The sequence below is a fragment of the Lepisosteus platostomus genome, chromosome 9, assembly GCF_059453375.1.
Source record: "Lepisosteus platostomus isolate fLepPlt1 chromosome 9, fLepPlt1.hap1, whole genome shotgun sequence".
Taxonomy (NCBI): Eukaryota; Metazoa; Chordata; class Actinopteri; order Semionotiformes; family Lepisosteidae; genus Lepisosteus; species Lepisosteus platostomus.
This window is the reverse complement of record NC_142619.1, coordinates 5,992,811-6,019,701: the sequence shown is the minus strand read 5'-3', so window position 1 is coordinate 6,019,701 and position 26,891 is coordinate 5,992,811. Positions and strand designations below refer to the sequence as shown.

Genomic DNA, 26,891 nt, shown 5'->3' with positions numbered 1-26,891 from the left:
AAATTTTTTTTGACATTCTTAGTGCACGATGCCCTCCGTGATAACAGATGGGAGAAATTAACATCCATGAATCCCGAGGGTGACATCAAATCGATAAAAAAATAAATGGTTACTTTATTCCTGTAAACAACACACTGCTTAACGTTTATCAAGATGGTAAAAGAAGTTTCACTAATCACACATAGATATCCTTGCCATGCACAGAGGGGAATTTCAAACACGAAACTCTAGAAGCACAAAATGTTAAGTAAACGAGAAGTTTATTACATGTGCAAGATCTCTTTGACAAGACATTACCGAATACACTTCGCATACAATGCAATACACCGCATGAAGATAGCCACATCTTGTGACGGCAATTAACATTTTTTTAAGAAGGCAGAGCACCTGCACAGTAGGCACACACACACACGGGTAAATGTGAAACTGCGACAGGACGATCAGGAAAACGTGAAGACGAGACCCATTTGAAGTCGCTTGAAGTCAGCCAGCGCGCAAAAAAAATAAAATAAAATAAAAATCGGAGCTCTTCCATTCCAACTCACGCACGAAAACGATACGGAACCTCCACGTTTCAGACCCCCCCGGCCCCCCACAAATCTACACTTTAAAAAAAAGGGGGATAAAAATCCAAATGGACCGTCCTCACACAGCCTCGGCCTGTGCCTTCGTGCACAACCCCTTCCCCGAAACCCAAGAGCCCCCGATAAACAAAGGAGTCCCCCCCTCCTCCTCCTCCTCCTCCTCCCTCCGTCGCGGTTCCTGTCGTGGTCTTCGTGTCCGCAGCGCGTCGCCAGCACTAGCAAGGCAGTAGCTTGCGCAGTCACCTCCATAGCGGGCAATGTCACAACCCAACCAACAGCACAAACTACTACCTCAGCCAGGGGTCTGGTGTGTCCAACGGCGGCGGCGGCCATGGGGCTGTGGAGTGCAGGCGGGAGGTGGGTGGAGGGGTTAGGAGGTTGCGATGAGAAAGAAAGAGATGGAAATAAGACGCTAGAGGCCCCAGATCCTTCTCCTTCCCCGCTATCTCCTGCAGACATCAGCCTTCCTCCTCCTCCTCCTCCTCGGGTGTTGAAAGACCAGGGAAATCCCCGCCCAGTACCTCCTCCTCCCCCCCCGCTTCCCTCCTCGCCTCGCCTGACCCGGGGCCGAGAAGAGACGAGCTTCCTTTTCTTCTTCCTCCTCTTCCTCCCCCCCCCCTTTAAAAAAAACAGGACTAATTGCCAAATCCCAACCCAACCCGCACCCCCTACCCCGCTTTCCAACCCGCGTCCTGCCGGCCAGCCACCCCGGGCAAACGAGAAACCGGAGACAGGGGGATAAAATAAAGACACGGGAGCGCTCTTCTGCTACGAATGCCATCTTCCCCCCCACATAAAATGAAACGATTAAGGTCCATCGTGTCCCAATCCGGTAACGCAAACATTATTTGAGGTCTCTGACCGCCGCCCCTGTCCCGAGTTTCCATCTCTGCTGAAAGACCGGATGGTCGGAACAAATCATGAAAAATAATAATACAAAAACACGCACCTCCGCAGACCAGAACTGTGCCGAGGCGATCACTGACACTTCGCACAAAAAGAAAAGAGGGGAGGATTTAGAGAGATGACGTTTTCAGCCGCAGAGGTTATTCCCACATTCATCCTGATCCGTGAGACCCGGCGAACACGTGTAGTAATTAATTACCTACCCGCAGCCGGCGGGGAGTGAAAATCCCGTCCCTGAATACAGTATAACAGCGCCGTGAACGCTTGCAAAACGTGACGACGAAAAAAATATACATCTCGTCCTTACCTACGAAGAGCCCGATCGCTCCTGAAACACGAGGTATTAATACCGATGCGCCGCAAACGTGACAACTGTCAGATTTTCACATTTTAGGTGCCGATCCACCTTTCCGCCACCCCCCCTGATTAAAAAAAAACGAACATTTTTTAAATGATTTTATGCCGCTGGTGGTCTTATATTTGTAAAGTGCATGCTCGTAACTGCAGGATTGCAGCGCTGAAGCCCTCTCCCTCTCGGCCCATGCGGAGGCAATGCTCCAGTCTGACGGGTTTGCACGTTTCTGCGGCGCTCCTACCGGCACCTCGACATCTCGCAGGTCTATCTGATCCTAATCCGTCTCTTTTTTTTCCTCCCCTCTCTCTCTCTCTGTCTCACCCGAGTGCATACATGGTGCATGCACGATGCACCGCGGAGGAGCTCAAAAGCCTCTTCTTTCCTCTCCCCCGTGTCTGACCGAGGCCAGCCGTCTCCAGCGGTTCCCCCACCTTCGGCAACCAGCCCACCAACCTCTCGCCAGCACATCCTTCCCTGCCTCCCCTCCCCGGAGCCCGGCTCTTCTGACTCCGGTCTCTCAGGTCTGCTCCGGATAAAATTCGCGGGAAACGTCAGACGAGGCGTGCGACACCATGTGACCGGCTGCACCGCGCTGGCTTGTAGGAAACGTAGTTTTTTTAGGCCAGTGTGGTATTTTTTCTTTTTAAGCCTTTCTTTTTACAGTGGTCTTATTTTGGGGGTAAAAAAATATCGAGGGACGACTGAATTGGATTAAATAACGAAACTGTAAATAGAAATAGAAAGAGATACAAGGTCTCGCATCATTCTAAAGCTCAGAAGGGCAGTTCCTATCTCACTGCTGTTTTTTGAAGCTCATGTTGATGTTTTTGGCACCATAGGATGATTAAAAATACATGCACTGTAGTTCATATACAGTACAAGTTTTGGTGTCCGCAAATGTAGGAAAAATTTAGGTAAACACTGAAACTAATAATAATCCCTTACATTTATATAGCGCTTTTCTGGACACTCCACTCAAAGTGCTTTACCAGTGTGCAGCTCCCACCTGGACGATGTGACATCAGCCACAGTGCACCTGTAGTTTCCCCACACACCAGCTCTCAGTGGTGAGGAGAACAGAGTGATGAAAACAGTTCAGAGATGGAGATTATTAGGAAGCCATGATTGGTAAAGGCCAGGGGGAAATTTGGCCAGAACGCCGGGGTTACACCCCTACTCTTTTTGAGAAACACCCTGGACTCACACCTGCTCATCTTCAGTGGGTTGCTAGTTGTGAGCTGCAGGGTGATATAGCTGCTGGCAAATTATTTTCACAGACTTGTGAATAGAGGTTTCATGCATTAGTTGTATCCGAAATGAAAATTCTCAACACTTCTATTAAGTCCTAATATCTGCAAGAGCCTTACTTGCTTCTTGGCACTTTAAACAACTTGATTTGGACCTTATCGTTCCCTGAGCGTCACTGCTGCTAATTTACTGCAGCACCGATTCCAGAACCAAAAGCTCTCCCTTCTCAAAGAAATGCTACCCCACACCCCGTCCTGCAGTTCGGCACATCAAGAGATTGAGTTTGAGACGTCACCTAAAACACGTAACCCGGCTTTCAAAGCGCTCGGCGCTGGTGCAAAATCAAAATCCCTTAATTAAAAAAATATATATACACAAATTAACGCGCTTTATTTCTTCTCCAAATCATCCAACTTATTTCGTCTTCAAATCGACTGGCGTCTTTCTCCCATCCACAAAACCCTTGATGCGTCAAATCGCAGGAAAACAGGGGCTCCGGAGCTAAAACGTTTCGTATCGACAAAATTTGATGCTGTGCGGATATTTGTAATAGAATGTGGCTGTGAGAGGGTGAATCCAACTTTTTAAAGAAGAAACATGCTGAAGCGGGGTTTGAGAGTCATTTCCCAGGTTGCTAACAGAGATGGGGGGGTTTAGTGGGTTTTGGGAATTCGTTTTAAAATCGTTCTGACAAGGGGTGCATTCACATGTGCGTAGTTTTGTGTACGTGAGTGTGGAGTATTGTATATTGAGTGACAGGCCTGGAAGGGTAAAGTGTTTTGGGTGATAATGGACAGCGTCTATGTGATTTGTGAGGCTGAAAGAAGGTTGATGGTTCGAGAAGGATATCTTTAATGTTGAGAGTGTAATGCTGTTGAAGAATTTTGGCCTTATTAACTTTGCACAGTGGCAGCCTCGCAGAGCTCTGGACCTGGGTTCAAGTCCGGACCTGGGGTGCTGTCTGCGTGGAGTTTGTATGTTCTCCCCCAGTTCGTATGGGTCTCCTCCATAGGAAGATGCTTAAACGGAAGATCCTGTTGTATTACACACTGTGAACACAGTTGCCGGCAGACCAGTGATAGACTGTGCACCCAGTACAAATTCCTCTACTGCTTATCAAAACTAAACAAACTAAGAGATCATAAGAGATCTGTGCAAAATACAATCAGACAGACTAATCAATGGGCTTGTTTTTTTTTTTCTAAATATAAGTTTGGATAGCCAGTTATGTTTTCCTGCATAAAAAATAAATATGCAGAGGACTGATCACTTCTGCAAGATGCTCACTGTAGACCAGAAAGTTTCTTCATGTCAAAAGACAAAGAGAAGCAGTTCAAAGCCAAGTAAATCTGGCAGAAATAACATTGCAAAACATTTACAATATCGGATAGGGACATTACCTCACGTGCAGAACACTGTTGCTGAACTTGTGTACGCAATGCCACAAACTGGTCAGTGACACCCACCACCCAAAGGATGTTGCTATCCAGCAACAGGAGCAATGTACATCTATATTTTCCTAATCCTCACTGAAGTAAAGTATCCAGGATACAAATACCTCCACGGTCTTTGGAGCCTTGCTCATATGAGATTAAACACGTCTGGAGAAACACCAAGTCTGGCATTTTAAGGCACCTTAATTCCACTTCTCTCTGGGGAAAAAAAAGCATGTAGGTCAAGAGGAACATATGAATCCTTTCAATATTTCCTTCACAGTTTTTAATGGGAAAAATTATAGAACTGTACCATTTATTTGTACACACACAAGTACATCCCCTTCTCAGACTGGCTACAGATGACATGGAATGTTACAAAAGGGTCTGCGCAAAACTCCCAATCATTATTGATTTCTCGTGCTAAAAAAGTGCACAAAAGACCATCAACTGTTGCTTCATTAGATCAAGAACGCCTCGATACTTTATTCTTAATTACATCATTAACACTATCACCACACACTGTACATTTTACACTCCCTTCGGAAAACACTGCATTTTTATTGTAGCAGTTAATACGGTAAGTCCAGCTGCTCAAGTTCAATTATTAACTTGTACTTAAGTTTACACGGATATCGGTCAATTCCTTTTGCTGGGGGCGGTCTCTCACAGTTGTCCCTGTTCAAACAGGCCCTTGTCGAATGAGAGGTCCGTGCTGTGCCTTTAGTCTTTAACTTCTTCCATAAAAACTCTGTCTTCCTTGCTTTACGTCAGCAGTCATGACTCTCCATTTTGCACTTTGGTTACTGGTGGCTGCATAAAGTCTTTGAAAGGACTGAGAGCTTCTTTCAGAGCTGAGCTCACTTCAGAAGATGAACACGTTATACACTCCACAAGAGTCGGGTACAAAGCAATTACTTGTGCCCAAGTATTTCCATCCACTGTTGGTAAAAGAACCACAAAGGCAAAACAAAAAGAATGTTGTAAATTTGAAAATAAAGCTGATTCTATCAAACAACGCTTTCCCTTCATTTAAACTTCATTATAACGCTGCCATGTGCGACTGATAAGACTTGTAAAAAGAACAACAAATGTTTTCATGAATGGTAAACAGCAGACAATCACATGAGCTACACGAACACTGACACAATGTCAAAGAAGACACGCAAAATATAAATCAGAAGTTGACTGTTTTTTGGGACAAAAGTCCAACATTTTTATCTGCCTGTCCAACCACCTATATCAAATGACTGCCATTAATTCCTTACACCCTAAAAGCAGTATAAAAGGATTTCTAAAACAATGTCCTTGCAGACATGCTCTTCTGAAGTACACACTACTCATTGTTTCTGTATATATCATCCCAGTGACATGTACACTTATCTAGTGAAACTCCTGCACAATCTCTAATCATCTCTAAGAGAAACTGAAGAAAGTTATTGCTTTCACAAAATGATAGGAAATGGATTACTTTCCAAATATTCTTCCCATAAAATAACTTTCTTTGCTTGAAGTGGAAGAACTAAGGCAGTGGTTCATGCCAAGCAGTACCTATTTTCAGACGACACGTTGTCAAAAAGATATTTTACACTGCTTATCTGTCACCCGTAATAATGGGCTGCACATCCACCGGCATATTTTGCTGACTCTATAGTATTTAAACTTTAAATACAGTAATAGGCCAATAAATTAAAAGCTAATTAAGCTATAGATATGTGACCTGCCACAAATGAATTGTTTTACTCACCATTTTCTGGTTGTGTTTTCTTGAGAGAGTCCATGAGTGTACTGATAGCTTTTAGGACAAATATGATTTCTGTCACCTGTTGCCTGGAAAGGAAATTAGAAGATTCCATTTTTTCCTTGCTCGATTATGCACTAAACTCTGACCAACAGAATCTTTGGACTGCTGTGCTGATTTAAGTGTAAAGATGGGTTAAACACTGAAAAGTCCCACAATTAAGTGACTTCACGTAACTCAATAACATCCTTGCCAGGCAAAGATGTATTCAAGGCACCTGAACTGAACAGAAAAATAAAATCAATAAAGGTGTAACTTTTTTTTCCCTTGAGTACACATGGAATTAAAGCACTGGGCCAAGATTCAGTTTAATGCCTTTTACTGTCAACGAAAAATCTAGACTACACATTCCCACACTTCAGTAAGAGTTGAAAGTAGGGAGGTGCGTCAGCTTGCGTAGACTGTGAAGGAACAAGTTAAGATTTATTCCATGCAGGAAAGAGAAGAAAAGAAACAACGTTCCAGCTGTGGAGCCTTCTTTGGAAGGCTTCTTGACACGAAAAAAAGAGAACAACACAAACACAACAGGTTCTACACACGGAAAGGACTCCACAGCCGAAATGTTGTGTTTCTTTTCTTCTCTTTTCGGCATGGAATAAACCTTTGACTTGCTCCTCTGCTGTAAGAGAATGCCCACTACACCCTCTTCCCTGGTCATCTTCCTTTCAGCTCTGAGAAAACTAACAGGGTCTGTCTGTCCTTGGCCACATGAGACACGAATGCAAGACTGATTGGAACCTGTAAAGATGATATCACTGATGTCTTCCTAAGAGTCTGCAGACCCCCTCAGGTCAGTGGTCTGGCCTGCTGTATAGCGGGTTTGTTACTTGTCCCGAGTTGTGTGCAGCAGCGTCTGAGAACTGAGATTTGAATCTGAAAGCGCACACATCGGTATGAACAGTAGAAAAAAGGATCAGAGGGTACGAGGGGGAGCTACATGGAAGTGCAGTTCAAAGCCAAGAACAGAAGGCACTTCTTCAGGGTGGTGAGAGGGTGGATGAAACTATCCAGCCATCTTGTAGAAGCCAGTACCCAAGCTTCTTTCAAAAAAATGATTGGACGTGATCCTTGGGTCAATGAATTACTAGCTACCTATAGACAAGATGTGCCAAAAAGTCTCCTCTGCTTTGTAACCTTTTTTTTTGTTCTTGTGCTACATAAACCACACACCATCTTGTATTCAAATAAGACAGTACAGTGAAAAAAAAAAATCACCCTGACACTCATGAGAGCCCAGATCCATGAAACATGACCTTTACACACAATTGGACAGTTCTAACATAACCGCATAGCTAGTTCCACAAAAAAACAATTCCTAAATGTGTCACCCGGCAGTTCTGCTGGATTTTCCAATGAAACTCCACCATCAGGAGTTGTGTGTGCGCGGCCTTAATCGGATAATGATCTTCCCCAATATGTGTTCACGTGTTCCTCAGCGAGCGGATGATAAAGCTGTTTTGCAGCTCACTCAGTTCCATTTCAGTTTCGGACTGCCTTTGAAAGGAGTTATTGGCGCAACAATATCTTGAAGAAGTCACTGTGTATGGTGAAAATGTGTTACAGTGTCTGTTCTCTTGGTCTATCAAGCCTGTTTTTTGGAATATTACAGAGAGAGAGAGAGAGGAAAATAGGGTAGTTCCCATTTTTTGGAATGTCAGTCAAGGCATTGGAGATCATGTGAAAAAGGAAAAGAGAAAAGAATGATGTAGAATTTGATGTTTTGACTTAATCTGGGCCAGTTCTTTCAGCATTCGCAAAATTACAAACACACACGTACAGTTTTGCGTATACGTTGTACTTGAATAGGAAGAATTGGCAGGCCTCGCAATTCACCCATCCTCCCAAATTTTTAACTACTACTTCCAATTCAGGGTCGCAGGGCAGCCGAGCCTATCCCAGCAAGCAACGGGCACAAGGCAGGGTATACCCTGGATGGGATGACAGTAATCACAGGGCACACACACACACACACTCTCACACCAGGGCCAATTTTCCTAGAAACCAATTAACCAACCAACTGGACTGTGGGAGGAAAGTCACACAAATGCAGAGAGAACATGCAAACTCCACACAGATAGTAAACCAGGTCTAGACTTGAACCCAGGGCCCCCCGCGCTCTGAAGCCTCCACTTGAGAATCGGCAGGATTTACCTCGGCAGAGGACACCGCCCGCTGAGCCTCTCGTCTGCCACGTAGCGGTGCAGAACGTCCTCGGACCTTTTCAAGAGCACGGAGAGGGCCATTCTGGAGATGTAGCCTTCCTGAGGGGTCGAGACTTTGTTGCTGAAGGAGAACTGCAGCAGCGTTTCAAAGCACACCTTGGAAAACTCCTCCCTCATCCGAATGTCTATCTCTGCCTCTGCGGAGAACAAATCGGAGAAGACGCAGAAAGCGTTTAGATGAAAATGCCATTTATTTATCTACCTGTTTTGAGGCATTAATAGCATTCTATTAAATATACAAGAAAACATCAGGCCTTTTGTAAATAAAATACAAGAAAATATCAACAATTCTATAAAGGACAGGCTCAATATTAAGACAATTTGACTGTTTAAATCCATCCCTTGCACCCTCATATTCTAATATTGGAGTTTAATCTAGACTCTTAATATTGGAGTCTAATCCTTGATGCATATGTATTAGGTGTTAGTCTGCAAGGATATTTAATGATATATTAATATACATGGAGCCCTGAGTTCAATTCCTGGGGTGCTATCTGTGTGGAGTTTGTATGTTCTCCCTGTGTGTGTGTGAGTTTCCTCCAGGTGCTCCTGTTTCCTCCCACAGTCCCACAGACTGGTAGAATAAAAGGCTTTGAGGAAAACTGGCCCTGGTGTGCGAGTGTCGGTCTGTGTTTGCATCTGTGTGTGCCCTGTGATGGACTTGCATCCCATCCAGGTTGTAGCCTGCCTTGTACCCACTGCTTGCTGGGATAGGTTCCCTGTGACCCTGAGTTGGTTTGAAAATGGATGGATGGTTATTCCATTTACCTCAAAATATTTGATAAATACTAGCTGACAGTCCTTTTGCTATGAGACTGCCTGTCACACATATTTTTATTTTGTCTCACCTGTAAATGATGTAGACTGAGAGTGAATCGATCCCTTATTTAGCATCGTCATGATCTGTCCAACAAAGTCTTTGGGGATAAAATTTGCAAAAGGCAGGATCTCTGTGCTGATAAGCTGGACAACCTACAAGAAATGTAGCACATTCAGATGGCACAACAAAGAACAAAATCACGTGAACTAAATTGCATGGAGGAGAAGAGAGGCTTGCCACTCCTGATATCAAAAACCTTACCTCGACATCTATGCTTTCATTTTTCTGAAATTCTTGAATAGAGAGATTGTCCGGAGGCGTGCTAAAGAAGAAAAAGGCAATAACAACAAACCACCATACGTTACCAAATCAGTACAGCATAGTGAGCATGGATGCCTTAATTCTGAAACCATTTCATTGTACAAAGCTGGGAAAGGCTAAAATTACACAGCCTTTACTTCTTTTCGTTTTAGAGAAGTTAAGTGCTTTGCTCATCACATGAAATAACATGAAAGTTGATTCCAATGTAAAATGATTACACAAATGACTTATACAAATAGCTTACAAATTCCAATAAAGCCTAAAACTGATATCAGAAAACAGAGGAAGCCATGTAGAAACTGCTGATATCACTTAATGGGAAATATCAATTAAATAAAAGCTATTAATCGTTTGAGAGCTTAACACCACAGATTTAACAGATTTTCCCCTTTTTTCAGCTTCTGCTCTTCTGCACAAAGAATAATAATAAACTTTATTTTATATAGAGCCTTTAAAGGTGGCTTCTCAAAGCGCTTTACAGAATGACAACAATAAATAAAAAAAATGCACAAGATAAAACACAATTACAATATATAGAGGAGACCGTGGATAGTGGTACTAAGAAAAGCAGAGGGGTGAAGAATGGAACCAGTTAAGTAAAGGCTTTTCTGAAGAAGAGGGTTTTGAGTCTGGATTTGAAGGTTTTGAGAGAAGGTGACTCTGATATCCTTGGGGAGAGAGCTCCAGAACTTGGGGGCATTACAGGAGAAGGCCCTGTCACCCCTAGAGTGTAGACGGGCTTAGGGGACAGTAAGGAGAGCAGGATTAGAAGAGCGAAGGTTGCGAGGTTGGGAGTAGGGCGATAATAGTTCAGACAGGTACTGAGGTGTCAAGCCATGTAGAGCCTTGTAGGTGAGCATGAGGATTTTAAAGTCCACATGGAATTTGACCGGAAGCCAGTGCAAGGACTCCAGGATAGGAGTAATCTGATCATTTGCACTAGACCTGGTCAGGATCCTGGCTGCTGAATTTTGGACATACTGCAGTTTGTCAAAGTAGATTTAGATACCCCAGCAAGTAGAGCATTACAGTAGTCAATACGAGAGAGAATGGTGGCTTCACAAAGGTCTTTAGATTTACATGCCGACGAGAATGTCACAAACGCAGATTTCTGAAGTGCAGCGAGTGTGAAGGAAATATGTCTATTCTTGAAAGAGCACAAACTCCACACTCTACTTTGTACCTCCTGTATACTCCTTATACTCGTGTTCTTTAACCCTGCCACTCCGGAATTGACACTGAATTATGGAAAACAGCAAGCTAATGTCTGTGATGACAGAGACAAATGCCAGCAGCCATATCACCCTGCAGCTTACAGCTGGCACTGAAGCTCACCAGGTGTGAGCCTGGTCAGTACCTGGATGGGAGACCTCCTATGAAAAAACTAAGGTTTCTGCTGGAAGAGGTGTTAGTGGGGCCAGCAGGGGTGCTCACCCTGCTGTTTGTGTGGGTCGTAATGTCCCAGCGTAGTGATGGGGACACTATACTGTAAAAAGGCACCGTCCTTCAATGAGATGTAAAACCGAGGTCCTGACTCTCCGTGGTCATTAAAAATCCCAGGATGTTTCTTGAAAAGAGTAGTGGTGTTACCCCTGGCATCCTGGCCAAATTTCCCATTCACCCTTACCCATCAACACACAACACTCTCTCTCGTGCTGCAATGTAAAAAAGCAGCACACAAACACAAACCTATCATGGATATTAGAAGATTAGTAGATTTAAAAATCATCCCAGTTCACCCAATTCTCCTAGCACCTCTGAAAATGATGCAGTCAGGATAAGAAGTTCTAATCTCCTGGCTGCAGGTCTCCTTCTATGAATTAGGTGTCCGTTTCTGGAGTGGCTTTAATAAAGCCTTAGCACAGCAGCAGCACAACTGCACCTGGGAAGAGCGCAGCTCACTTACCTTTTTGTGAACAGGAAGTCTTCAAACGCATTTGCGAGCTCTGGCCACATGGTGTCAAATTTCCCAGAAGACGCATGCTGCCGTGCAACTGGAAGTCCAATCGATAGCACTTTCAACAAAGATGACACTGCCAGCTTCCACGTGCTTTCTGAAGGGCAGGCGTACTTCAGACCCAACGGTATCCTCATGGTCTGCGTGACAAGAAAGCAGGACGCACACAGTTACTGGAATGAATCTGTGGGATACCTGCATTCAGATCAACTGAAAAAGAACACACTCACATCACAGGATCATTGGAATGTATGAGCTAGTGATTAACATGGTTAAATGACCACTACGAAATGTGAAATGACTACAGAAAAAAAACTAATCAGGCCTTTTCCACAAGATGGAGTACTCCATGATGACATAAATGATGAACAGTTTTCCAGACATGCAATATGTTCTTAAATTAGCCGTAAAAGTGGACTTCATATATTGCACAGAAATAATAAAATAAAAATAAGGAACCTCAAACACCACAGTGGTTAGCACTGCTGCCTCGTATCATAGGAGGCCTGGGTTCAATTCAGAACCTGGGGTGTTGTCTGTGTGGAGTTTACATGTTCTTCCCTTGTATGTGTGGGGTTCCTCTGGGTGCTCCAGTATCCTCCCACAGCCCCAAAACATACTCGTACATTAATTAGCTTCTGGGAAAACTGGCCCTCGTAGTAGTGTAGTAGTGTTTGTGTCTGCCTGCGTGTGTGCCCTGTGATGGACTGGCGTCCTGTCCAGGGTGTATCCTGCCTTGCACCCGTTGCTTGCCGGGATATACAGTGACAGAGAGTGGAACTATGTCCCTAAGAACACAGAACAGTGGCCGAAACTAGTCCCAAGCTCCAAAGAGAAGCATCACACACAGACAAGACTCCTCAGCGATTTAATGGAATGTACAAAATCCTCTAGTTAATGCCAAAGCTAAACAAAGGGACTACTCTGAAGACACTAGTGAAACAAAGCTCTGATGACACAAGTAGAATTTAAGCCCAGGTGCATTCAGGAGAGAAACCAGAAGGCCCATTTTACAACATTAATAACCTAGAACAACTTGCTCAACCACATTACCAAAGTTACTGCACAACAGATTTGCCCAAAACAACCAAACTAGCAAGAATGGCTTTCTTTACATCTTTACCCTTCTAATGTTATAATGAAAGAGTAAATCATATACACTGGTGGTATCGTATACTGGTTGTTGCCAGTTGAATTGGTCGGATCTGAATGAATCTGCTTGTGTGAAGTTTCACAGAGAGACCCCGTTCAGGGACTTACCTTGATGATTTTCTGCAGCACTTTCTCACTGACTACCGCTTTGTGGCAAGCCGTTTTCTGGTACAGATCCACCACCACTTCCAGGGATTTTTCTGCGAATGGGACATAGTTCAAGGCGACCCACTCGGCCTGCAACGCACAACAAGAGAAGCTGCAGCTCGCCGGAACTCAACTCAAACGGACACCAGAGTTTCATACGTTTGGATCCTTTTTTTAAAAAAAAAAAAAAGACAACATGCAAACAAAGCGAACAATAACCCAAAAAAATCAAATCAGAAGGGAATCATCACAGGACCAGTACACAGAAGCAGGTACAGTGGCAAAGCTGAGTTAATGCTTGCAAACATGTACATGTATATGCCAAATAAAGACAGTGTCAGTAATGCAGGTGACTAGAAGCCTATCCATGCTGTTAAAAATCTCTGTCTAGTCATTACTGATTAAGCTATAATAAGCTGAAGGTTGTTGAACTCACCGGTGCAAATAGTTGGATCTAAAGTGGATCCATTGAGTAGTACGGCAGACAGAATAAAAGAAGATTTAAACCATTAACGTACTTGTGGTGGACCAAGCTTCAAAAACAATGTCTGGATGCATTTAGAGTTCTTATGCATGAAACGTCTATGCACACTGTAACTGTTTGCAGTGTAACAAAGGGCTAAGGAGGCCGAAAGCAGTCTAAGTCATTAACTTTGAACACAGAGTCGCAAAAAAGTTAAATACCTTTTAATTTTAGAGACCTTTGACATTTTGCAATCTAAAACGGAACTAAAATGAAAACTGCTTTAGCTTGTCTTCTCTTAAACCTGCAACAACAGTCCAGAGATGTCAAACACACACTGCACAGTCTATGCTAACATGCTTTTTAACCAGACTTAACCGTGATGAATGTTACTGAACTTTCTATGGGCTGATAGAAAGTACAGTACGGAACATGGGAATAGGATAATCTGAGAAATAAAGCAGGGCACTGGTTTCTTATTGTGCTGTTTGGGAAAAATTCAAAACTGCTAAAAAAAAATCAATTCACCTAAAAAACAGAGAAACTGTTGTATATGGTATCTTTAACCAAAACATAATTGTGCATTGAGCTCTTTTGTATGCTGAAGCCCAAGGAGATCATAATGCACTACAGACAGCACCTGACTTTATCCAAGTACTACTGTCTCTGAATTCAATGGGGTTATTCACTTTTAAAAAAAAATTGTGAATATTCTTAGATTATAATAATTTGATAATGATGCCTCTACAGTGAACACTTGGTTACTCCAGTAAAATGACAGTCCACAAATTGAACACCCTAGCTTTGACTGCTCATTTTAACAAGTCTAATATGAAAATACTGGAAACCTAGGAGATACAACATGTGCTGCTTTACTATCGATGCAGCATTTGTTTTCCTTACACTGCCTTTACTAAAACCAAATGTTTCCAAGTGTACCGTATTGGGAGAATCATTCGAAAAAGGAGATAAAAGGATGCTTCTGTATACCACTCACTTTATTATAACATGCAAGACTTAATTTTTTAAGACCAGCTTCAAATCGAGGCTCAGCTGTATCTGCGTACTTTAATGCACTTGAGCCTTCTTTGTCCAATTTAATGATAAATAGCATTGTTAATAAAAGAGGAGGTTCATCTTATTTTCATATGTGTACATGCATAAAAAGTCAAGGTATCAAGAGATAAGGCTTTATATTGGCCAATAACCTTATACAGGGGGTCTGGCACAACTAGTATTCAATGCTGAGAACAGTGCAGCTCCGAACATAAAAGAGATCTCACATTAGTTTTCAGTGTTACGCGGGTTGTTTTTTGTCCAGCTAGCTAATTTAGCCAGCTTTCGGAAAAACAACAACACTAAACTACCACTGCCTCAAGCTGAATGTGTCCAAGGCCAGAAACATGATAACTGACTTCAGGAAAAACACCCACACTACCACCCTAACCTACATCGGGGGAGATACAGTGGAGATAGCAGAACAATATAGGTACTTGGGGGGACTGTCCTGGACTCCAGGCTTAATTTCGAAGCCAATACTGACCTGATCCTCAGAAAAGATCAACAGCGTCTTTTTTTTCTTCTTAAGGAAGCTTAAGTATTTTAAGGTCCATGATTCATTGTTGGTTTTGTTCTACCTGTCCTCCCTTTAATCTGTTTCAACTTTTACCCTGATCTGCTGGTTTGGATGTTCAGGTTTGGAACCTGAATCCGAGAGGCGAGAACAAACCGGGCAGCCTGGTGAAAATCTGGCAGAAGGTCACTGGGGCTGATCTGCCAGCCCTCTCCTCCATCTATCATTCACGTAAAGCAAAAATCCATCTGCGGTGATCCTTCACACCCCTTGTTTAATAACTTCCGGGTACTCCCATCAGAATCCAGATACCGACTGCCCAACTCCAAAACCAACAGACTGAAGTTCTCATTCATACCTGTAGGTATATTGTTACTTAACACTTGACCTTCTATGTAAATATGTATGCATATTGCTGTTCCTGTTGGGGTTTATTTCTTCTGTCTGTCTGCACACCAACACTGCTGCTGTAAAACAACTTGCCCTCCCCCCATCCTAACAGGATACATTTTGGATAGGATGCCTGTCCATCACACGCACGCATTCACACCTGGGCTAATTTTCCCAGAAGCCAATTAACTTACCACAGTACGCTTTTGGACTGTGGGAGGAAACGTGGGGAGATCATACATACTCCACATATATAGCATCCCCAAGTTTATCTGATAGCAACACTTCCTCCAGGTATCCCGGTTTCCTCCCACAGTCCAAAGACATTCTGGTAGATTAAGTGGCTTCTGGGAAAACTGGCCCTGGTGTCTGTGTCTGTCTGCTGTGTGATGGACTGGCGTCCTGACCAGGGTGTATCCTGCCTTGTGCCCGTTGCTTGCCGGGATAGGTTCCAGCTCCCCCATGACCCTGAATTGGATGGATGTTTTTTCCAACTGTTTTCTAGCAAAAAATGAAAAATCACGAAACAACTGCTGAAATCTATGTATACAGTGCTATAGAACATGAAGGCTTAATATCCGTTAGTGTTGGATTTAAAAGGTGTATCAGTCCTCCCCAAGCACTTCGTTGTTCTGTAAATCTGGTGTTTTAACTAGCCATGGCTACTGAAAAAAACAGCCTCTTCACACACCCAATGTATCGCTCACACAATCTCACAAAACTAGGCAAGTCAAACATGGAAAATATACTGGCGACTAATTGTGCTATTAAAATGAGTCATGCAACTTTGCAATTCCAGTATGTTATTTAGGATAGATAGACCTAATATGGTATAAATGTTTAAAACAGCAAAAAAAAAACGTTTTTTTGTTACTTTTGTTAATATATGCATCTTCCCCAGAGTGAAAGACGACTCAAAGCCTATGCTGGCAGGATACATTCTGGATGGGATGCCAGTCCATCACATGCACAACAGGGCCAAGTTTGGGAAGCAAAAGATACTCGGTATGTCTTTATAACAAGTCCCAAAGTGGATATAGTCAAATGGTAATGGAAGAGAGGAAAGCAAGCACTTTGGAAATTCCAGTGGGGAAAAACAGATGTATATAGACAGGGAGATATATAACCAGGATAAGAAACATCTGTACAAAAAAAACTAATCTTTTCACATTTTACTTGAAAACTTTGACAAAATGTTAACCAGGAAAGAGAGAGGCGCTGACCTGATTATATTTCGCGTTGGCCACATGTTTGGTTTCTAGCTTTCCGTACTGAGGCGGTTTGCAGGCAAACTCCACAAACAGCAGGAGCTGGTCAAAGATTGCTGGGTACATGACTTGCATGTTCTCTGGTCCGACACAGATGGCCTGGGACAGGAATAAGGAAGAAACATGCGTCACCGCAGAGAAAGGGATTCAATTTCATCCAATTCAAATATGAACTAAACTAGCGGTTTTATCTAATTTGCCTTTGTAACAATGCACACACATTAATTGTACTTGAAGAATATAATTAAAATACACCTAAATCATGCACATGCAATAATTTGAAGTCTCCGGGTATTAGAACAGGTATTTTGCCTTTTTAAAAGAAATGGGTCTAATATAAATACAAAAGGAGGCACTTCTTTACCCAAAGGTTGGTAGGAGTGTGGAACAAGACTACTTAGCCATGCTGTTGAAGTTGAAACCCTGGCTTCTTTCTAGAAATCTCTGGATCAGATCCTTGAATTAAATAAGTACTCACCATCCACTGGACTTGAGGGAAGCCGAATGGCCACCTCTTATTAGTAACCTTTCCTATGCTCTATCAAAAAGCCAATATTATAGAAGTATACAATCTTCAATGCAAAGAGCACCCATATACACAGAATATCTGGAGCACTCACAAATGTTGATTATTCACAACTATAAGCATTTATAGCATGACACCTGAAGAAGACTTCACAGCCGAAACGTTGCGTTTTCTCTCTTCTCTTTTCAGCATGGAATAAACCTATTACTTGTCCCTTTGCAGACTACGCATGCTGACGCAGCTACCCACCTGAACTACTTTATAGCAAGATATATACTAAGTGCTTCTCTTAGCTTCTTTTTATGAACAACAACAACAAAAAAACTATTACGTTTCAAGAGACTGGTTTTGACTCGCGTTCATCCCAAAGAGAGAAAAAATGATTTGGGACTCAAATGATGCGAGACCAGAAAGGAGCCAGACAATTCCTTTTTCCTGCAAACTGGTGTTCTCCTTTGTACGCCTGGAGCTGAAACTGCCCTTCAGAAACTTCAAAACCTGCCAGCCGACGGGTCTAGGGGGGTGAAAGGGATCTACAGGGTATTTCAGTGTGGTTTGGTAATCTATCAGTTCATTTTAAATCCCAAATTACCCGCCTCATCCAGACAGCTTTGAAGGTCATGAGAGTGAAACAGCATCCCTCCCTGCAGCCAATCTTGGAAAAATCCATAATCAAACAGGTAGGAAAAATTCAATCAGATCCTTCCCACATCCTCAATTCTGAATATCAACTTCTTCCTTCTGGCAAACGTTTTAGGGTTCCCAAATGTAAGTCAAACAGATACAAACATCCCTTTGTTCCACTACCCAGTAAAGCTGTTAACGCAAATGTCAAGGATGAACACGATTTTGACTCTAACAACCCACTTGAGTGCGATATGTTATGTGATGTTTTATAAATGTTGTTATGCGTTATGCTGTACACGTGCAACAGCGCGATGTGCAATGCGTTTCTTATTTTTTGCAATAGAAGAATGTGCCATGGTTTTCTTTTCTTCTCTTTTTTTGTTTTGTTTGCATTCTATTTAAATGTACAGGAGTGCTGGGTGTCCATGGTAAATTCCCCTCAGGGAGGACAATAAAATCTTATCTTGTCTTACAGGCAGAGAAGGGACACGCACCTTTTGCAAGACGTCCAGAGACGTCAGGACGGCTTCCTGCAGGCTCGTCAGGACGGCCTCCGTATAGGAGGGGAGGATGAAAGGAGAGGCGTCCGAGCTGATGGGAACAGAGACCGCCCCGTACAGGATGACCCCTAGCTTCTTCAGGTCCTCCATGCTGAACCCCGTTTTGATGTGCTGGTACAGGGCGGGGAAGATCTGAACCAGAGCGGTGAGGAAAGGCTGGCTGGGTATAAAGGCGAGCTTCTCCGAGCCCGTGGGCGGTCTGGTGCTCTCCGTGCCTATCCGGTACCAGGTGTTCCAGGCGGACCACCAGAGGGCCGAGTCGTCGATCTCCTCGGACGCCGCGGCCGCCTGCTCGGCGCCGTTGTACCTGGCCAGCCTCTCCCCGAGGGAGTCGGACCGCAGCAGGGGTCTGCCGGGCCCCGAGGCCGTCACCGGCTCCATCAGGACGGGCATGCCCATGGCGGCCAGCGCATCGGCCTTTTCCGAGTCCTTCACCGGCGTCACGATCTGGAGGATCTCCTGGAAGCTCTTCAGGGCCGCCAGGGAGACTTCGTTGTTCTTGCTCAGGGCCGCGGACTGGATGTGGTCCAGAAGCACGTCCCAGGCTTTGAAGAAATCCCCTGTGGGCAAAAGAAGATCCCCCTTATTGGCCATATACAATTTCTCGCATTAGGAATTTGTCTTTTCACAGACCCCAGCTTGCTCTCCATGAGACACACAGACAGAGAGAGAAGCTTGGGGTTAGAGCGCAGGGTCAGCCATTTATACGGCTCCCCTGGAGCAGTTGGGGTTAATGGCCTTGCTCAGGGGCCCAACGGAGCAGGATTCCTCTTTGAACCGGCAACCTTCCAGCCACAGGCGCAGATCCTTAGCCACAGAGCCACCTACTCCGCCCAAAAAGGGGCAGCTTGAGAAACAGAGCGTTTTTTTTAAGGGGGAAACGTGTGCAAAGGAAGGCGGGGGGGGGGATTGTAAAACGGCCGTACCGCAGTTCAAACTGACACCATAGGTGGAAGGAAGAAAAGGTGCAGTCAAAACTTGATGCATTTTTGTTTTTCACTGCATATGCACCGCCATTTGGAATGGCCGATTGTAGGTCTCGGCTCGCGTGGACAGCTCCCATAACGCACAGGGACAAACACCACAACATGTCGTTCAATTTGCCTGCACAACCCTCTTTCATGCTGCGAGCTTCACAGTGCCAAACTAGGGGGATAAAACCGACTGGAGGAGTGGCACATCTCTCACTGATGTCAAGAAGCCCGCAGGCCACGCATAGTTGCAAGAGTCGCGGTCCGTCTGTATGAGGTAACGGCCCTAGCTCGATAACTTCAACCCCACACGTGCGCATTTTGTGCACTCCTGCTTGAAGAATCCTGCTCACGGCTGAGCCCAGCCTGCCCTCAGACCAAGCGCCTTTCCTGATTAAACCATTCAGTTTGTCACATTTTGGTTCTTAAAATACATTTTATAGTATATTAGCGTGTCACTGTTAACAGGCCTCAAAATGCTGCCTGCTTCCTAAATTAGTCAAACCCTTTTCATCACAAAGGTGGTTGAACTGTCGTAAAAGGTGGTTTGGAAACACTCGGTTTTCTAACCATCTAACATTTCTAACCAGAAAGGCACTGCCCTACATAAACTGCACACACTTAAGTGTTCTTATAAGGTCTGATTCCCTGAATTAAAGAGCACGGTGAGAGATTATAACAAACAGTAGGAGACAAATAGAATTACATCTCCTTCCTTAAGGAGACACTTAGATGCTATAGAAGTTAGGGAGTTATGGGGCACCACCACCGAAGAAAACAAGAGTTTAATCTCATAGAACTGTTACAATTATAATGTTACCGGTGTCATAAGCAGACAAAATAATACAAAGACATACAATCACAAAAACAGAAAACCTCTGCGCCCATGCCACATACAACAAATCACCGAACATTCAGGGTAGAAGAGCAGAGTGTCCTTGCTAACTGGACTAAACCAGCACTGTCACCAGGACTAAGTGGAAAAGTGCTCTACCTGTCGCAACAGAGGAGCATCTACAAGAAACGATGGCAGTAAACGCATGTGCCGTCATACTCCCTTCATCTTCTCATTCTCGAGTGGGAAAAGTGCTGGACGTATTTGAACATCCAAACTCAGTAACACAAAATAAAACAGAACAACTACACTCAAAAAAACAATGGGAAATAGTGCATCAAGTTACTCAATAGCCATGTGCATTATACGTCACTGTAAACAAAGGAAATATTCCAGGAAAACAAAGAAGTGACAGTTATAAATGGGGAAAAAAAGGCCACAGAAAACAGAATATGAGAGACCTCCAGTGAGAACAATATGCTCGATAAAAGATGTACTGGAATTTATCGTGTCAGCCAATGTCTTAAATAGGAGGAAACAAACACCTCACTGCAGATGAGTTTTTGAATCTGTGATGAGACAGGGACCAACCTAGAGACTGCAGTAAGTATCTTCTGGTGTTGAAGATCCTGGCCACCCCAGCCAAAGTCAACACCCAGGTCTCTGCCCACTGCTTCTCCGCAGTGTCCCTGGAGTGATGGATGAGGATGTTTCCTCCTCCCGACTCGATCTTCTCCTTGTCTGCTGTGGTGGAAGACTTCCGCACGCAGTCCAGTAGGTGGAACAGAACCTACAGGGAAGAAAGAAAGAAAAAAAAAAAGATGAGACATTTGAAGGAAAAAACAATTAGTAGAAAGGTGGTTACAGGCAACGTTCCCTCTAATTTGTAATGGCCTGTGTGCGCAAAAAAATTCAAGTTGTGCGATTTTTTTCCCAGGGAAAAAAACTTGCACACACGAAATTGAGTGAATGTAAAATTGTAAACCTGAAATGATTTTTTGTTAATATCGTCATCCTCATAGAAGCATAGGATGACGATATAGCAAAAGACTGGGACAGCGACTCAACGAGCCCAGTCATACAGACTGAGTGCCGGGCGACCATGAGCCGTGAGGTACAAGACCACGAGAGCACAGATACCGATTATCGAGTAGCAATAATAATGCACACAGCCAAGTTGGGCCTCTCGCAGCCAGTCTCATGTGGCCAAGTTAGCATTTTAGCCCCAAGACAACCATGTTTGTTTTATTTTTTTTAATTTTATTTTTTGTGCGCAGTTCAATTTGCTATGTGCGCTGATTTCATAACCTGTGTGCGTGGTTACAGGGTATTTCGTCTCATACCTGGATTTTCATGACCAACAGGTACAGTATGTGTTGCTACTTGTTATACTTCCCCATTTTCTACTTTACATAACACATAATATTTTGATATTTTCACCTGAGGAAGTTTTCCCCTCTCTCTCCCTCCCACCTGAGGAAGTTTCCCCCTCTCTCTCCCTCCCACCTGAGGAAGGCGCCACAGCAGAACTGTTGTTTCTTTCTTTACATTTTGGCATGGAATGACCCTTTACCTGCTCCTCTGCAGTCTACGCTGCTCAGTTTCTGGAGTTTTAAGCTCTGAGCATCACGAAGAGCCTTTTGAACCTACGGCGAGGCTGCTAACAGCCCTGTCGGGACTCCCTCACTGCAGCGCTACCTTCCAGACGACGGTGTGCCAGGTGGCCTGCTGCAGCAGAGTCCCGTGCGCCGTGATGGTGGAGAAGAGCGTCTGGCTGGCGCTCTTCCTCACGGCCGGCCGCGGGTCCACGCACAGCTCCCCGAGCTTGGCGTACAGGCACAGCCAGAGGCAGTCGAAAGGCGGGGCCGGGTGGAAGGGCCGGTTCAGCGGCACACCCTTCTCCTTGGCCTGCTTCTCCAGCACAGCCTCCTCCTTGTCCAGCTCCTTCTCGATCGTCTCTCCTCTTTGGAAGAAGTAGTCCGAGATGTTCCACTGCAAGACACGAGAAGAGGACATTGGGACTTCTCTTCAACCTTCAAAGTCGTTCACCTTTTATCTGTAATAATAATAATTCCTTACACTTATATAGCACTTTGCTGGACACTCTACTCAAAGTGCTTTACAGGAAATGGGGAATCCCACTTCTAACACCAGTGTGCAGCCCCACCTGGATGATGCTCCAGTACTCTCCCCACACACCAGCTCTCAATGCGGATGAGAGCAGAGTGATAAAGCCAGTTCAGAGTTGGGGATTATTAGGAGGTCACGATTGGTAAAGGCCAAGGAGACATTTGCCAGGACACCAGGGTTACGCCTCTACTCTTTTTCAGAAATGCCCTGGGTAGTTTAATGACCACGAAGGGTCACAACCTTGGTTTTACATCTCATCCCGCCCATTTCTCACAGTATAGTGTCCCCGTCACTGTACTAGGGAATAAGGACCCACATTTGGTCTGATCTGGTCTAAGATCAGCATCTTTACTTGTCAAGATGTTAGTTTGCCACCCCTGCTCAAGGGCCTAGAGCAAGGAAAGCTTTTTTAGAAAGCTGTGTGAAGACTTCTTCCTCCTTTTGCTGTGACCCTGGAGAGGTGGAGAAGCCTGAAAGCTACATCCATATCCATGGGGGCACAAACCCCTAGCAGGTTCAACCATACTGGATTGGTTTCAGGTAAGACTTCAGGGGAACAACAACAAACTAGGTTAGGGGGTTAGGCGTGGCACCAACAACTGCACCCTTTAAAAAGCATTATGGGTACAGAAGCCTTCACTTGGCGTGATGAGGACTACTGTAAGTAAAGACGTATGTGAAGACTTACCAGCAGACCTATTGAGGTCAGGCTGATATTCAGCTCTTGATTCTGCAGTCCAAAGCTGCCAGCGACGTCTACAACGATCTGAAGGCAGGTGCAGGGCGTGGTTGGCAGGAAATCTGTGACCACCAGCTGCAGGCACTGGAAGGCTGTTCGAATTAAGGATTCCCTGGAAGATCAGAAGGGAACAGGCACAGCTTCAGCTTAAGAATCTTTACAACCTCCGCTGTACATCGAGAAAGCTTAGGTCCTCCTATAAACAAACAGCAGCACGGTAATTTCGACTGGACGGAGAATATGCATTTCATTTCAACAAGGTCAAGTCTTCTTTTTCTTTGTTTTTGAAATCCTAGAGTTGACCCTTTTTTTTTGTTATTGTCCACCTACTTTGGATTAGCCAATTGTGCGTCTTCAGGTCTTGGCTAATAGCTATAAGAAAAAGAGGTTACAAACGCGAGGAGACGATTCGGATGATCTAGCCCCATTGGTAATTAGAAGCTAATTAATCCCGGGCTCATTTCTTGGGAGACGCTTTAAAAACATGGCTGGGTCAGCTTGTTTCACACTCCCACAACCCTCTGTGTGAAGAAGTGTCTCCCATTCTTGGTTTTAATTGCTCTTCCACACAGTTTCCACTTGTCCCTTCTGGATTGAGTTTTACTCTCCATTCAGAAGAAATCTGGTGGGTTGATTTCAGAGAGAGGCGAGAAGTCCCTGTTCAGTTCAGTGAAGGATTGAAGAGATGCTTATTCTGTTATGAAAAGGTCTCTCGGTTACTCTGCTTGATCTCTCCTTGTCTGAATTGCCAGAATCGTTTGATAGAGATCTCATATTTTAGCATCATTATATTTAGAATGAACCTTTTCACATATGAGACAATGGTCGGCCTTGCTCAGCCTAACTGCCACATAAGTTATTTGTGAATACAAGAAGAGCGCCTCTCTTTGCTCATGCATAGCACACAGAAAAATCCCTCTCACGAGAAACCTAGTTTTTTGGGGGGGTGAACACATCTCTCACCAACAACACTGTACACCTGCAAGCACCTGAGAGGTCACAGGGGTCGCTGTTGCCACCAAAATATGAGAGAACTCTGGCTGATTAATCCCAAATCTTCCATTGGCAGAAATCAGGGTAGTTAAAGTTAGACAACATCCAAACACATAAAAGGCCCTCGATTAAGAGAGAATAATTAAAGATCCTAAATCAATGGCGTAATCATTTTAAAAGCAACATGGTTCTCTCATTTGCCAGCCTTTGTCAATCACATCAGTCTTTACCAAAAGGTTTATCAGAGACAGAAATGTATTTCTAGTCAAGCTGTTTTTTTTTTAATAAAAAGAAAAACGTACCTTTACACAAATCAAAAGCTCATGCCTCTTGTGTGACAAACAAACATTTGGGGCTCTTCATGCAAAATGCACGTTTAAATTCTTAAAGCAAACATTTAGAAGTGTTTTAAATATAGGGCCTTTGAAATACACCATTTTCCATTTTAAGAAAACCCCCAATGATCTTCAAAGATCCACTGTCACTATCCCACTCCACAGACTGCGGGCCGGCCCAGAATCCCGTTCGGGATTATCGGGAAAGGTGTCCTCTCTGCTCACCCCTGATCATTGCGGATCGCACCGATGACGCCCAGCACGAGGGGCCAGCCGGGACCCAGGCTGTCACCCTGGCTCTGTAAGATCTGCAGGACACACTCCAGCTGCTTCTGCCTGATGTCGGAGTGCGCAATGTTCGACAGCTCTTTCAGGGGGTTCAGCAAGAGCAAAAGGAGCCTCTGAGGAAACAGCAGCATCGAGACAGAGAGAACAAAACAAGTCAAGTACTGTATGGAACTTGTTTCACTGGCTATCATTGTTGCTAAAGCAAAATAAACTGATTTATAAGTGAGAGGTGTTTTTAAAGCCTCTTCCCCAAGAAACATTTTGTATTCCTGTCTTCTGAGAAATGTTTATTTCCTTAATATTTCTTAGAGAGCATTTTACTTTTTTTTTTTACAACCAATGTTGTGTCCTGGTTGACTCTGGTAGGTTATTTTTCCCGGGAAAATTATCTGACTGACCATATATTAACAAAAAAAAAAGCTGAATTAAACAGAACTCTTCCTGTCCTTCAAAGAGATAACACTTTTTTTGGTACAAATGTCACTGTATCTATTTAGGTTTATAAACAAGGCCTCGCCAAAATCCAAAAACTACATTTCAGACAAATATGAATCTTTTCCAAACACATACCACACCAAGAACCTTATAATTTCACGGGTATTTACGTAACAATTTTACACATATTTACGGCAAATGTGGAGCAAAGAGCGTTTCAAATCTTCTTGTACTGTTGCTATTTCTTGAACTGCCCTCTGCCAAGTGTTCTGAACCTTTTTCTTAAACACTAAATTTGCTAGGCAAGCAAATCATGTAAACAAAATGAGACAAGTGCACTGAAAATGTTTCAAAGGAACCACAAAAAAGGCTGTTTTCCCATAACAAATAGCATTAACTGTTAACACTGTGGGTGGCCGGCATGTTCATAGACAAGTACAAAATATAAAATGTCTGCCATTGACTAAACTGATATACTCTGATATCTGGTACAATTCTGCTAAAATGGAAAGATTTCTATATCCAGATTTAACTCCTGTGCTGTTGTGCATCTGATATCTTTATCCCCCCTGGTTCTGCACCTGGTTCTGTGACAGGGGAGGGTCATGCCTGTAGGCCAATCCAGCCTTTATCAACGAAGTTACTGCTTCTGCGCCCCACTCTCTCATTCTGGCGTTTGGATGCTGACAAACCTGGAAAAAGTAAGATAAATTAAATCTATACTGAGCGCTTGCTTAAAGAGAAAAGGAGGAGAAAAAGAATATCACTCAAATGTAGATTTGGACTTTTTGGTAGACTGTACCATTACAGGACAGAAGATAATGTCAGTGACTGAACAGCAGCTTTCGACACACACAGCATTCTGCGAAACGTGTCACCATAGAGATCTATTCCTGCTAACAGCTCCATTTGAGGAATTTGTCAAACATTTAGAACAGAGTTCTAAAGAGTTCTGTCCACTGCTTCTGTTCAATGGAAGAAACCTGAATTATCACTACCAAAGAGAAGCTGAATAGGCAATTTGATAAAACTGAACTTGAATATTTGACTAGTGCATGTCAGTAATCCTCAATGAGAATGTTAGATTATGATGCTTTTCTAATGTAATTTGATTACTATTAAATGTCAGACAGTTGACCAGTTTATTTTTTATAACTGGTGTAGAAATTGCTGTGTTGCATTTTGTATTTTCATTAAATTTAATCAGTAACATCCAATGTAATAAAAGGTTTGTTGAACTTTTGGGTTTCTTTTTAACAGTTTTTTTTACACAAAAACAAGACACTCAGACACCATTAATTGATTTAATTTCATTTCACACCTTCAGTAACAGATCAGGGTAATTTCTCACAACATGCAATCATTTTGTGCAACCATTTGTGAAGAAAAATTCATCACAAAACAGAAATTATTCACAGTAATGACAGCCATCAGATCTAAGGACCATATGTTTTGAAAGTATGATTTAAAGAATAGTGAAACATTAAAGAAAAAAAGGAAAAAATGAAATTGTGCCTTTTCTCAGCAAAAATAACCTGCATTAGATGGTTTACAAAGGGAATGTGCTATGTCAATAGTAATCAACAGCACATAGGTTGAGGCATGGTGCATTTATTTTAATTACAGGCAATCATGTTTTATTATCTTATCTTTAATCATAAAATCGTGATTTAGAAGTTCAGTCTTTTTCTAAATCTATAAACTCAAATAAAACTGGAAATATAGTTTTCCAGGGTGCACTCCCGTAACATTTGTTTGAGAGGAAATGAAGGGGAAAATGTGAGAAATGCAAGGATTTGAGTTATTAATGTA

The 26,891-nt window shown here is 43.4% G+C and overlaps 1 protein-coding gene and 1 long non-coding RNA gene across 5 annotated transcripts in view; both read right to left on the bottom strand.

Moving 5' to 3' along the window:
- Nucleotides 1-243: 243 nt before the first annotated feature.
- LOC148654453 (uncharacterized) lies at nt 244-1,642 on the bottom strand. The gene is made up of 2 exons (XR_015941453.1): nt 1,534-1,642; nt 244-921 (listed from the first exon to the last, which is right to left on the bottom strand). It is a non-coding gene; the product is annotated as an uncharacterized LOC148654453 (long non-coding RNA).
- A 3,155-nt stretch (nt 1,643-4,797) lies between these two features.
- mon2 (MON2 homolog, regulator of endosome-to-Golgi trafficking) overlaps nt 4,798-26,891 on the bottom strand; it is a 71,022-nt gene continuing 48,928 nt past the window's right edge. For 2 of the 4 annotated variants that reach the window (XM_088646684.1, XM_088646687.1), the window contains 15 exons: nt 25,661-25,771; nt 24,582-24,757; nt 22,978-23,140; nt 21,858-22,151; nt 20,751-20,949; nt 18,288-18,913; nt 16,596-16,739; nt 13,383-13,400; nt 12,908-13,036; nt 11,597-11,787; nt 9,631-9,691; nt 9,398-9,521; nt 8,479-8,686; nt 6,274-6,356; nt 4,798-5,467 (listed from right to left, as the gene is read on the bottom strand). In XM_088646684.1, coding sequence (XP_088502810.1) covers nt 5,304-5,467; nt 6,274-6,356; nt 8,479-8,686; nt 9,398-9,521; nt 9,631-9,691; nt 11,597-11,787; nt 12,908-13,036; nt 13,383-13,400; nt 16,596-16,739; nt 18,288-18,913; nt 20,751-20,949; nt 21,858-22,151; nt 22,978-23,140; nt 24,582-24,757; nt 25,661-25,771 — 2,691 coding nt within the window. In that variant the 3' untranslated portion in view covers nt 4,798-5,303. The remainder of the gene's footprint in view (nt 5,468-6,273; nt 6,357-8,478; nt 8,687-9,397; nt 9,522-9,630; nt 9,692-11,596; nt 11,788-12,907; nt 13,037-13,382; nt 13,401-16,595; nt 16,740-18,287; nt 18,914-20,750; nt 20,950-21,857; nt 22,152-22,977; nt 23,141-24,581; nt 24,758-25,660; nt 25,772-26,891) is intronic. The other 2 variants (XM_088646685.1, XM_088646688.1) reach the window with 1 other exon arrangement.